General features: G+C 34.3%; 1 protein-coding gene across 2 annotated transcripts; it reads right to left on the bottom strand.

Annotated features, from left to right (window-relative positions):
• Positions 1 to 1,007: 1,007 nt before the first annotated feature.
• On the bottom strand, positions 1,008 to 12,473 carry LOC131064923 (cytochrome P450 734A1). 2 transcript variants are annotated; one of them, XM_057999263.2, is made up of 5 exons: positions 11,894 to 12,473; positions 6,576 to 6,787; positions 5,767 to 6,011; positions 1,996 to 2,380; positions 1,008 to 1,722 (listed from the first exon to the last, which is right to left on the bottom strand). In XM_057999263.2, exons 1-5 carry the CDS (start codon positions 12,165 to 12,167, stop codon positions 1,291 to 1,293), a joined length of 1,548 nt encoding a protein of 515 aa, XP_057855246.1. In that variant the 5' UTR covers positions 12,168 to 12,473; the 3' UTR covers positions 1,008 to 1,290. The 2 variants fall into 2 exon arrangements, with proteins under 2 accessions (XP_057855246.1, XP_057855247.1); XM_057999264.2 differs by having other exon boundaries at positions 5,767 to 6,008.
• Between the last annotated feature and the right edge of the window lie 418 nt (positions 12,474 to 12,891).

The raw sequence follows: 12,891 nt of genomic DNA, 5'->3' as shown, positions 1-12,891 counted from the left end.
TAGTAACTATGACCTCAAAATATAGTCTTCATATTAAATGGAAGAGACATTTCCCCAACATAAACTATTTATCTTATATTTGTAAGTTTAGTTACATTTAATTTTTACCCAAATAGTTGCATCTGTTGAGTTGGATTCATCTAGTACTGAGAGATCTATGCATCTTTTCATTTATAAAAAGACAAAATAGTTTCATTTTATTTTTCTTCTCTTGATTATTTATTTCATCAATTTAACCATTATTTGTGTTAAATTATTTCTGTAGTAAATATTTCTCAATTATTATTATGGATTGATATCCTAGAATGATTAATAAGTTTTTTGCTCTCAAGGATCCAAGCCTAAGCCAAAGTTTCTTTCATAATTTATCATGCTTGAACAATGACCTCATTATAATTTGTAATCATGTTTATTGCTTTAGGTAAAATGGTTCTAATTATTTAATAGCATTAAAACGTCACAAATATGAGTTGTCATTTTCCTTAGAAAATAATACATTGTGACATATTTGAAAATAAGAACAATAATTAGTGTATTTGAATTCAAGAGAAAGGATATCCATAAAAAGGCTAGGGAGAATAATTAGAATTAAATTTTGTGTTCCTTTCAATCAAAAGTAAATGTTAAAATAATTATTCTCTTTTAACTATTCTTTAATATGCATTTGATTTAATGATCAACCAAATTTTTTCTTTTTAAAATATTAAGACCATATATATTTTTCAATGTGAATGGGATATTAAGAAAATTGATAGAATTGTCTTACTGTAAGCAGCTTAAATTGTCTTCTTCTAACATATTCTCTATTTAAATACAACCTGCATTTGTGAGACATTTTCTAATTTTTTCCTTTTAATATATTTAGGATAAATAAAGAACAATTTATTTTTTGGTCATTCCTATAAGTTCCAAACTCTTTAAATTTGATCATAAAATAAGTTGAAGTCTAAATTTAGTGGTGAAGATGAGCCAAATGTAACAAGATCACACTCAACTAATATCAATGGTAAGCAATTTTACAATGATATTAGTCGAAACAAACAAGTGAACAAATGAAGTTTGGAAAGTTTACACTTGATTTAATGACAAAACTCATATTATAGACACCTAGATGATACAGAACTCAAATCTTTTATGATATATATTAAATATATCAAAATCCTTGCACTAATATTTATATATATAAATACTTCTTTTTATCAAACATACTATAATCAAATGAAACACAGCTTAAAAGTATCGCAGTTTGTGATCTCAGATTATTCTCTATTTACTTTAGATCCTTCGCTGTTAAATTTCATTCATGCAGAGGATGACCTTAACTCCATGTTGGGGATTAAGTGTGAATTCTTCCACAGGAGCATGGATGTAATCAGGTGAAATCACAAAGGAGAACTTTTGCAGAATCATGGACAATACCACTTTGACCTCCAGAAGTGCAAAGTTTTGACCAATGCAGATCCTTTGGCCAAATCCAAATGGGATGAATGCCATTGGATGCTTGGCAGAATTTGAGATTCCTTGGCTGAACCGCTCTGGATTGAACTCATGCACATCATGCCCCCACAAAGCTGGGTCATGGTGCATTGCAAGGATTGAAGGTTGAATTTGAGTGCCTGCAGGAAGTGAGAACCTTCCAAGCTTCGTTTGCTTACTTGTTTGTCTGTATAATGCCACTACTGGTGGATAAAGTCTCAAGGATTCATTCATAATCATTCCTACCTGCAATAACATGAATAAAATGTATTTATGTACTAACCGAAATCTCAGTATTATAATTTTAGTAAAAACATGATCATCTAAGAGATGGTCTATTTTTTACTCTGCAACTTTTTCATTTTCATGAATCATTGAGTATGATCCGAAATGTTGATGTAAATTAAAGCATACATGATAGAATCCAGAAACTTAATAGCAATGGAATGTTTTAGAAATGAACAACCACAATTGTTAAAAACAAACTCTCAAGTTAAAGTTTCTAGTATTTATTCTTACAATCTTTAGGCCATTCACAGTGTCTGCATTTGGAAGGTCATTTTTGCCAGATACTTGTAAGACCTCTCTCCGTGCTCGTTCTTGCCAATCCTGATGCATTCCCAGCAAGACCATGGTCCATGTCAAGAGAGTTGATGAAGTTTCCTGACCAGCTATATAGAAAGTCAGGCATTCTGAAATTATTTCATCTATACTCATTCTCATTTTATTTCCTCCCTCCTGTTGCTTGTTGGAAGTCATCATTAGTCCAAGTAGATCACTACCATAGTCCTCTGAGTTTTCAACGGCAGCAGTCCTCTCTCTGCGTTCAATCACCTGTCTCACACATCTACTGATTTCTTTATCCAAACACCATCGTTGCCAATTCTTTCTTGTAGGAAGAAATCTGTGAGAAGAAAGTACTTTTACAAATTATGAGAATGCTGTTTTTTTTAAGGATGTTCAAATTTAAACCATTTAAGTTATTCATTGGTGATGATGCAAATAACTGTCTTAGATGGAAAAAAAAAAAATTTAGAACTCAAAAACTTTTGTTTGTCATTTCAAGATTTATAATTATAATTGTTGAGAATGTGAAGTCCAACAGTTGATCATTTATTTTCTCTTTTTCCCGTCTCTTCATATTTAAAGTATTAAAAATGTGTATAAAAAAATGAGTCCAGGTTATGTATTCTGATCAGGAAAACAATAAATAAAGATATTACCCTACTTTCCATAAATGTAATCTTTAATAGTGTACTACGTAATCTACTGTATTATGTTGAAATTTCTATTTATCTTTATTTTTAATTTCATTATTGGATATTAATTTATGTGATCTTTAAACTCAAGAATTGCAGAGCTTCTCTATTAATGTGGAGGATTACAAACAGTACAGGTGTTATTCTTTTCGGTGGTCACCTTCACATTGTAGGTAGCTGTTATTAACAAGGTTGCATGGGTACGGGGGTACTCGGAGACGTTGGAGACTGGTACCGGTACCGGTACGCCAATTTTTTCAAAATAGGAGACAGGGGTACTTGGAGACGCCAAATTTTTTTAAAATATAATTTAATAATTTATAGAAAATTTGAAAATATAATAATGACATTGAACTTTCAAAACAAGAATTAACATTCACTTTGAAGTTTAAGTACACAAATGTGAAATGAGTCAAATCAAAATGTCATACAAATGTCTGAAAATGGGGCTCACGTCAGTGGTTTTTGCTTCTGCCCATGCATCGCGACAAACTTTTTGACTTTTGTGCGTGTTATGTAGGGTGGAGACGGGAGGGTTCGTTGACATGGAGTCTCCTATGTGTAGAGACGTCTCCTGACGAGTCTCCCATATAGGAGACATGTACCAGTCTCTGGTATGCGTTCTAGGGGGTTGGGTACGGGTACCCATGCAACACAGGTTATTAATGAGTTGTAGATTTTGTTCCCTGTTCCCTAACATGATCATATACTTTTCTGCCTCGAGAGACCTCAATTTTCGATCACTCCTTTTCTCTTTGACCTCAATTTTTGTTTGTAAGTGTTTCCATATTTTAAATAAAAAAATTGATAATAAGTTTAAATTTTAGCTATATCTCAATGATATCAGATTTTTATAATTTATAATTTTAAGATGTGAGTTTTGAATTAGAAGATGTAGAATTTTTGTACAATATTTTAGATCACACTTCATGATCTATCATTAGAATAAAATAAAAATTTTAAAGAAATATAAAAATATATTTAAATTTTATTAAATAACTTAACTTCAAAAATGATTAGCAGAATCCCTCATCAAAGTCTGGAAATTGGCTCCAAATATTCTTGACCTGTTAATGGCCTTGTCGAGGTTAATCCAAGCTCCAAAGAGAGTAGAGCTGTAGAATGGAGTGCTCCGGAGCAAGCATAGATCAAGGTGAATTTCAATGGGGCATCCAAGGGAGACCCTAGCCCTTCGGATGCGAGATATGTGACCAAAGATAGTACTGAAAGTATTATCGCATTTGAAACATCAAGATGGAGGAAGGAACGAATAATGAGGCAGAGGTTCAAGCGGCGTTATTGGCTGTGCTGACTAAAAAACTGAATGTCTCTCAGCTTCATCTTGAGGGAGACTCGGGTTATTATTAATGCTTTCATCAAAGGAGAAATGGTGGCTTGGCGACTAAAACAAATATATTCAAATCGTGAGGAATATTGTCTCAATGTTCACTGATTTTCAAATTTCTCATGTATTGACAGACGATAATACAGTTGCTGACAAACTTTCCAAGGTGGCTTTGTCTCTTGACGAGGACGAGTTACATGGCTTGTGGGAGGACTATCATGAGTTGGACCTTGGTAAGTGAGTTGCTCCGTACACGGCCAAAGCTAGATTCAATCATTTTTGGGGAAGAGCATTTAGGGTGGCACATAGGGTGACAATTATGGATTGGTGTGGCAAGCAGCTATTTTTGAGGCAGATGGCATGGACCTATGGCAGAGTTTTGTGTCATGTTGGGTGCTTTTAGTAATGCCAGATGGAGACGACATTTACTCTCATCACGCCAAGGCAACAGATTGCCTTTTTGGGTATGGTGTTTGAGAAACAACTTAAGGGTCTGTTTAAATTTGAGGATCCCATCTTCCTGCAGATCATTGAAATACTGATTGGAGAAGAATTTTTGCAGACAGAGCATCAGTATCGAATGAACATTGACATTGTGTCCATGGTGATGGCGTGGGGACTTAAGTTGGGTAGGAAGGAAGAGGTGTCGTGGGTGATGGAGCGGTGCGTGAATGCAGGTTAGTTGTACGGTATGCCTTCTATCATGGTGAGGGTGCGGATTCTCCTCGTCCACTCCAACTATTTATCCAGTGGAGTGATTCTGCAAGACGAGAAGAGCATCGCACGGAAACCTTAATTGGATGGGATGAATTTAAAGCGTTCTTGCGCGAGGAGGAGGCAGAGCAGGGTGGAGCAATGACAAAGAAAGAAGGGAAAGCCAAGAATAAACGGGCTTTCGACCTGTCGGGCTACTGGGTCAATGGCCCTATGTCACCCGGTGTGAAGAAGAAGTAATTTGATTATCAATTATATATCTTGTATATATTTGTATGTATGGGGTTTGTTTACCGTGTTTTTCCCCCTATAGTAGATAGGCTTTTGATGTGTTGGTGCAAATTTTCAATGATTGCACTTTAATGGTAGCGTTGCAGTCTTTTTAGCAGTAGGGTTTAGAAGTTTTTTTTGGCAGATTGGCTAGACCGTATTTTGATGATAGCAGTTGACGGCGATTTTTTTGGCTGTAAGGGTCTGTCTCTCTGATATTGCAGCTCGTCATAGTATGTACTTGAGCTTTTTACTGTTAATAAAATGTTACTATCATCGACCAAAAAAAAAACTTAAAAAATGGGAACCCTATCAACTTATTGTGTTTTTCTATAAGCAGTATAAATCTCTTGAACTTCATATGGATATCAACATATACATATTTTTTGAGAAATACTTTATGATGAAATAATGCAATGTAACATATGATTGATTAAGCTGGGAAGGAATCTGAAACTGAACCCATTATAAAATTAAAAAATAGAAACGGCATCCACAACGCTGGCCTCAGAGTTAGGCCAAACCAAAAAACAGCAATGAGCAAACAAACAGCAGAACAGAACCTAAACAGAACACATATAGATAGACTAGCAAAGATAATTCTTGTCTTTAGACAAGATAGAAAAGATATTTAAACATGGTCTAACAATAAATTAATTGTCAGAAAGAAAAATTAAACATCGCTTAAAAAGAAAAATTTACCTTGAACCTGGAATATAAACACTGCGAATTGATTCAAGTAAGATAAGGATTCGTTGTTTCAGTAAAAGGAAAATGTGATTCCCCTCTGCATAACTGCTTCCAAATGCTGTACGTGAAATAATATCTGAAGTAAGAACAGGAAATTCACTTACGATATCAATTTCATTGGCACCTGAAGATACCAATTTACTCCACTCTCTCAACATATTACTGGTAGCTTCTACAAATGAGGGAATCATGCCCTGCTATAGCAGATGTATTATAAAAGTTAACATGGTGCAATTGAATAGCAAAACCACCTCATGCTTGTAAGAGTCAGCAAGTATAAAATTAAAGACAATCTTTAAGAAATAAAAAATTTGTACTTTATAATATTAATTTGGTGTTTTTGAATTTGATTTTGTAAATTGTTTTCATTAATGTTTCAGATTCATATTTCATGATTTATTACGAGGATGAAGATAGTCAAAGAAGAGGAAAAAATGGATCGGAAATCATCAAATGTTTTTTATTTTTATTTATTTTTATTACTATCTTTGTCCTGAAACATAACCCAAAACTTTAATGAGACAATATGTAGATGATCAAATCCAAAAACTCCAGACTTACCTCATAGATATTTGACAAATCCTTAAAGCATAAGGGAAAAGCAACTTTTAGATGTGTTGTAATGGCTGTGAAAGTACCAATTAACCTATGTGAAGAAATTTATTCTTGAACAAAGTTATGATTCGTTCTTCAAAGTTATGATGAAGTATCTTTCATGTTTTATTCAGATCTTATAGGATCATGGAAATTTATGACTTCACCTTCAAGAGTTCGACATGAAAGGCAGGATTGATGATTCTTCTATGTTGTGCCCATTTCTCGCCTTCTAATCTCACAAGGCCTTCAAATCCCAGTTGCTTATTTGGAATTTTTTCATAGTGCCCATCCTTGTTCAGTAATACTTCTTTCACAAGCTCAGGATCAGCAACATAGAGCCTGGGTTTAGTCCCAAACCAGTAAACAATATTCTGTCCTGCAGCACAGTTAAATAAATATTTAATGAATTGGATGGTCTCAATCATACCTTCCTATCTACTCCTCAAATGGTAGGTCATAACCCCACTGAATTGATTACACTTATAGTGGCCACAGAAATGAAATTCAAACTGTTCAAAAATAGTTTAAAACATTCAAGCTAAAGAATCAGGGGAAAATGGGCGAAGAACGCTTTAGGTTCTTTTCCAAACAAATCTCCCAAATCATAAACAACTGCCCTCACATAGTTTCTTTGGATTTAAGGATATAGAGAGAGAGAGAGGGGCACCCAACTGATGTTTAAGTGAGACCGAAAATATTTATGATTCGTTTGCAGGTTTTTGCCTACCATGATCTGGATTGTGTTCAGTGATAAGATTCAGTTATTGATACAGGGGCATCCACATGGAAGAACCCCAGTCTGAAATTTCAAACCTGCCGTTAGATTTGAAATGATCATGGTTGGCACGTGGAGTTTCATAAAGACTCTAATGGAGTTTCATAAAGGCTCTAAATTTAGCGTGTAATGATTCTGAAAATAACGAAGGGATGAATTGGTGCATTTAAAGTTTTTGGTGATTGCTTCTGGAAGAGGGGGATCATTGCATTTCTGTGTGCAGCAATTTTGGTGTGGAGTCTCAAAATAGCTTGAAGATTTGAGTACTAACAGTCAGTCTTTTCTACTTCATTTATGATTCCATTTGTTGCTTCTTTGATACTCCCATCAGTATTTCAAATTGCATCGATCATACAGTGGGCAGAGGGGGTTTTTTGAAGGAATATCTTATGGGGTCTGTGGGTCTGCTAAATGGGGAACAGGCCCAAGGTGATTTGGGGTTTTTTTTTTTCATAGTGAGAAGAACCAACCACATAGGAGTGGGTGTGAGTGCATGAACAGCAACAAGAGAAGTTCGACTGTGAAAAGACTGAATGAGCAACCATGACTTGGCTGTTGGATGAAAACAGAGCAAGAGCTCCATAGGGGGACAGGGTAAAAACAGAGCTCTCCTATGATAAGAGAGCAGATTGAATTGTTAATAAACATTATCTGTTGTAGTTGAAATAAAATGTTGCAGTTTAACTGTAAGGTTGTTAAGAAAACCTTTGAATGGAATAATGGCTGTTTCTTCTATATGGTGATTCTATGTGTATGTTAAAAAAATAGTGAAGTCTCTGTTATTTTATTGTTTTGGTATTCTATTTGAGTTTTAAAATTGCAGGCATGAGGTGTGTTATTTGCATTAGTGGTATCAGAGCCAAAAGATATTCTGAGTGTGCAGAGAGATTCATCGCACTAGGATCGAGCTTCTGGGTTTCATGAAAATGTATGCAAGAAGAGCCCTACGTGTTTGTCTGGAGTAGAGTTGGAGGTAGAAATGGAGGAAGACATTCTCTAGATGTTACCCGAATTGATAATTTTAGAGCCCTTAGTAGGCAGGTTGAAGCCCTGCAAGATGATGAGACTGAAGAAACTTCTGAAGAAGAAAAAAATGCTGAAGATGAAACAAAAAGAGCAGCTCTAAATGATCCTCTTGTTAAAGCATTGACAAGGATCGAAAAAAGACCGAAGGTTGAAGTTCCTTTCTTCAATAGGAACTTGGTTCCAGAATAATTAATCGACTGGATATATGATACGAAAGAGTACTTCGAACTTGAAGAAATAGAAGATCCAAACAAAGTGAGGTTTGCTAAAATAAAACTAAAAGTACCTGCTAAAATCTGGTGGAAAGAAGTCCAAATTGGAAGGAGAAAAGGAAAAAGTAAAATTTGTAAGTGGGATAAGTGGTTGAAAAGATGAAGAGACGGTTTATTCCTGTTGATTATGAGTTGGATTTATTAAAAAGAAATGTTGAGCTTGAAACAAGGAATAAAACAATGAGAGAATACAATGAGAGAATACGCAAAAGAATTCCACAAGATAATGGTCAGAACGGGTCATTCTGAAGGTGATAAGGAGGAGATCGCTCATTACATCAATGGGCTAAAACCAAACATCCAAGAAGAATTGGGTTTAATAAGAATTTATACCATGGAGGATGCATTCCAATTTACTCTAAAAAATTGAAGAAAGATTAAACAAAAGGTTTGCTTGTTTTGAAAACAAGCAAAGAGGAAAGGGTAGATCTTATGAAGAGAAGAATGAAGGTAGTAATCAGAAAAATCAAAATGAAGAAGACCATAGCAGCAGCGAAAATCGGAAGTTTGATGATTTTTACAATAACAGAGAACAAAGTTTTAGAGGAAGAGGAAGATCAAGTAGAGGTTTTGAAAGAGGAAAGAGGAACCTGTTATAAATGTGGTGAAGAAGGTCACCTCATGAAGAGGAAAGACCAAAAAGAAGATCAGAAAATCAGAATAGAGCGGGAAACATCAATGAAGAAGAAGCACATTTGTCATAGTAAAAAGAAGCTGACAAGAAGAGTATTGTTGAATGGAGACAATTGAAGCAGCACAAAGAAAGAAGTTGTTCAAGACAAGGTGTAAATGTGAAGGGAAGGTTTGTAATGTCATCATCGATAGTGGGAGAGCATGGACAACCTTGTGTCAGAAAAAATGATGACAAAGTTGAAGCTAGAGAAAAAGAAACACCCAAATCCATATAGGATAGCATAGGTACAAGATGATAAGAAACTTTTGGTAAGCAAACAAAGTGTGGTAAGATTTAAAATAGGAGGCTATTTTAATGAAATATTATTTGATATTATTCCTATGGATGCATGTCATATGTTGTTAGGAAGACCTTGACAATATAATAGAAAAGCAATGCACGATGGTTATACCAATACTTATAAATTATAAATTGACCAAGGATGGAGTAAGACATAAGTTAAAACCTTTGAAAGATGATTTGGTTCAAGTTTGTGGGAATGCAAGAGTTTGTTTAGTACATGACTTAGATGGTATGACACAAGAACATATTGAGAAGGAAGATTTAGTGAAGCATATTGAAGCAATTGACAGAGACCGAGAAGAGCTGATTTAAGGTGGGACAAAGGTTGCAGCAAAAGGTAAAGTAAAATCAGATTTTTATGTGTTCTTTGATGTGAATGAAAGTAAAGAGAGAGGAAATAATTGCAGCGGTTGATAACTTTGATAAAGTCAAATTTGAGAAGCATGATGTAAAGGTAAATTAAGGGTATTCTAGTAAACCTTTGTTTGATAAAAGTACTAATAAAGGCCCCTTGATTAGTGATCATGATTTCTTTTTAGAAAATGAGAAAATTGGGTCTTTTGATTGTTGCACTAATGCTGTTTTGAAAGAAGGATATTAGATTGCACCAATGTTATGTCTTTCCGAAGACATTGAAACAATAAAAGTTCATGAAGGAAACAAGGTGGAAGAAGACGGAAAAGGTAAAACAACAACGGAGGTAAAGGAGGATATTTGTTTCGTTGAAGAAGGTATCAATTCACTTGCAATTTTTTGATTTGATAGATTATGTTGGTGGGAAGTCAAATTTAATACTTTGAATATTAAGAAGGGTAGAAGTAGAGGAGTAAAAATGAAAGGAAATGATATTGTGAGGTTGCAGGAAGTGAAGAACAAGAAAATGTCAGTAGACAAAGCAGAAAAGTGCATCCAAGACAAACATAGGATCTACAAATGTTTCTAAGTTCAATGTAGGAAACATTTTTCTTCTACCATGGGTGTCTGATGTGTTAGGAATGTGAAGTCCAACGGTCACATGACCTTTTGGCTCCTCCCAACTCTTCATTTCACAACTGCATATGATTGTATAAATGGATGTGAGTGCAGACCATGTATTGGTGTACTGGATATTGATTAATAGAAGTTATTCCCTGCTTTCCTGTGGATGTAGCCAGTGTGAGTGCAGACCATGTATAGGTGTACTGGATATTGATTAATAGAAGTTATTCCCTGCTTTCTTGTGGACGTAACCAGTTATCGTGAACCATGTAATTCATTGTGTTGTATGTTGTTTGTGTCTATTTTAGTTTTATTGTTTTATGTTTTTTCTACTCATTTAAAATTAACATGATGCAAGGGCATCCACATGGAGGAACCCCAGTCTGAAATTTCAAACCTCCCATTAGATTTTAAATGCTCATGGTTGGGAAGTGGAGCTTCATAAAGGCTCTAAATTTAGCAAATGTGTAATGATTCTGAAAATAATGTAAGAGATGGATTGGTACATTTAAAGTTTTTGGTGATTGCTTCTAGAAGAGAGGATTCGTGGTATTTCTGTGTTAAGCACTTTTGGTGTGGAGTGGAGTCCAAAATTAGCTTGAAGATTCGAGCATTAACAATCATTCCTATTTCATTATGATTCCATTTGTTGCCTCTTTGATACTCCCATCAGTATTTCAAATTGCATCGATCATACAGTGGGCAGAGGGGGTTTTTTGTGGAGGAATATCTTATGGGGTGTGTGGGTCTGCTAAATTGGGGAACGGGCCCAAGGTGATTTGGGTTTTTTTTTCTGCATAGTGAGAAGAACCAACCACATAAGGAGTGGGTGTGATAGGCCTGTAGGAGGCTGCGATTGGGAAGGGAGTGAAAAATAAGGGAGTGCATGGACAGCAACAAGAGAAGTTCGACTGTGAAAAGGCTGAATGAGCAACCATGACTTGGCTATTGGATGAAAACAGAGCAAGAGCTGCGTAGGGTGACAGGGTAAAAATAGAGTTATGCTATGATAGGAGAGTAGATTGAATTTTTAATAAACATTGTCTGTTGTAGTTGAAATAAAATGTTACGGTTTAATTGTCAGGTTGTAAAAAAAACTTTTGAATGGAATGATGGTTGTTTCTTCTATATGGTGATTCTATGTCTATGTTAAGAGAATAGAGAAGTCTCTGTTATTTTATTGTTTTGGTAGTCTGTTTGAGTTTTAAAATTGCAGGCATGAGGGTTATTTATATCAGGTATATAAGCTTATTTCTTTTAAGAGGGTAAACGATTTTATTCAAAATTATGAATTGATATTTTCATTTAAACATTCAACAAGAATACCCAATTGAATTTGAATGACAAGAACAACAATACCACAACTTAACCATTACAACATGTCAATACCAACAAGATATAAGCTTCATTGAGAAACAGGATGTTTAATGATTCAGATGGAGAGAATAAATGTACCATAGGTCTTCCGCCACTGATGAAAAGCAGGAAGAACATGGAGAAAAATATTGTGTTCTGAAAAGGGCAGTGGCTTAGTGCTCTGCTCCCTGGCCATTCTACGAACATCTGGAGCGTTTCCATAGAGTAGCTTATAAGGAGGACCTTGAATCCCTTGGGCTTCAATGTGCTTTTTAATTTGCAGTGGTTTCCACCATATGGCTTTTGCAACTTCCAACAGAAGTACTCCTACACCAGCTGCAACTGTAATTATGACCAGTAAAAGCCATTCCATGTTGTTGACAGATGATTTTCTAGTGCTGAATCACATTATCAGATTACAACCTTGCACTTGTTTATGAACTGAAATCTTGACGAATCCTACTTTCTCTGTTTACAAATCAATTTGGCACTATTATAATCAATCACGCTGAGTATTTTATCATTTATGTCCGTTTTCAGCTTGTCAAATCTGAAAAAATTATTGAGACCTTCAAAAGGAGGTTATCTGCCTCTTCACACAATTTCTCCGTTCACGGATCATTATCTGGTCGTGATAAGTTTTTTTTGGAAAGCATACTGACATAAACAGATAAGTAATTAGCCAAAAAAAAAAGCTCTATTTGCTACTGTATTGAAGAACAAGAGACACATATATGAGATTAAATGTATAATTTTATAAAATATAAGAATAAATATATTTTTAAATAAATATAATATATTTTTAAATAATAAATAATAATACTAAACACATAATATATTTATAATTTTAATAAGTTAAAAAATATAATAGATATTAATTATGTTTATATTTAATATAATATATTATAGAGAACGTAAACTATGATAATAAATGTATTTAAGATATAAAGTTTATATATCAGAGATATAAATAAACATTAAACATATAATATATCTAGTATAAAAAATATAATGTCCAATTAAAACTAATTCATGTAGAGGACCCACTAATTGTCATGTTTTACATTTTTTTTTAAAAGATGTTGCATGTAAAATCA

Source organism: Cryptomeria japonica, chromosome 3 (assembly GCF_030272615.1).
Source record: "Cryptomeria japonica chromosome 3, Sugi_1.0, whole genome shotgun sequence".
NCBI classification, from domain to species: domain Eukaryota; kingdom Viridiplantae; phylum Streptophyta; class Pinopsida; order Cupressales; family Cupressaceae; genus Cryptomeria; species Cryptomeria japonica.
Note: the sequence above shows the minus strand (reverse complement) of the source record. Positions and strands in the feature narration are given on the sequence as shown.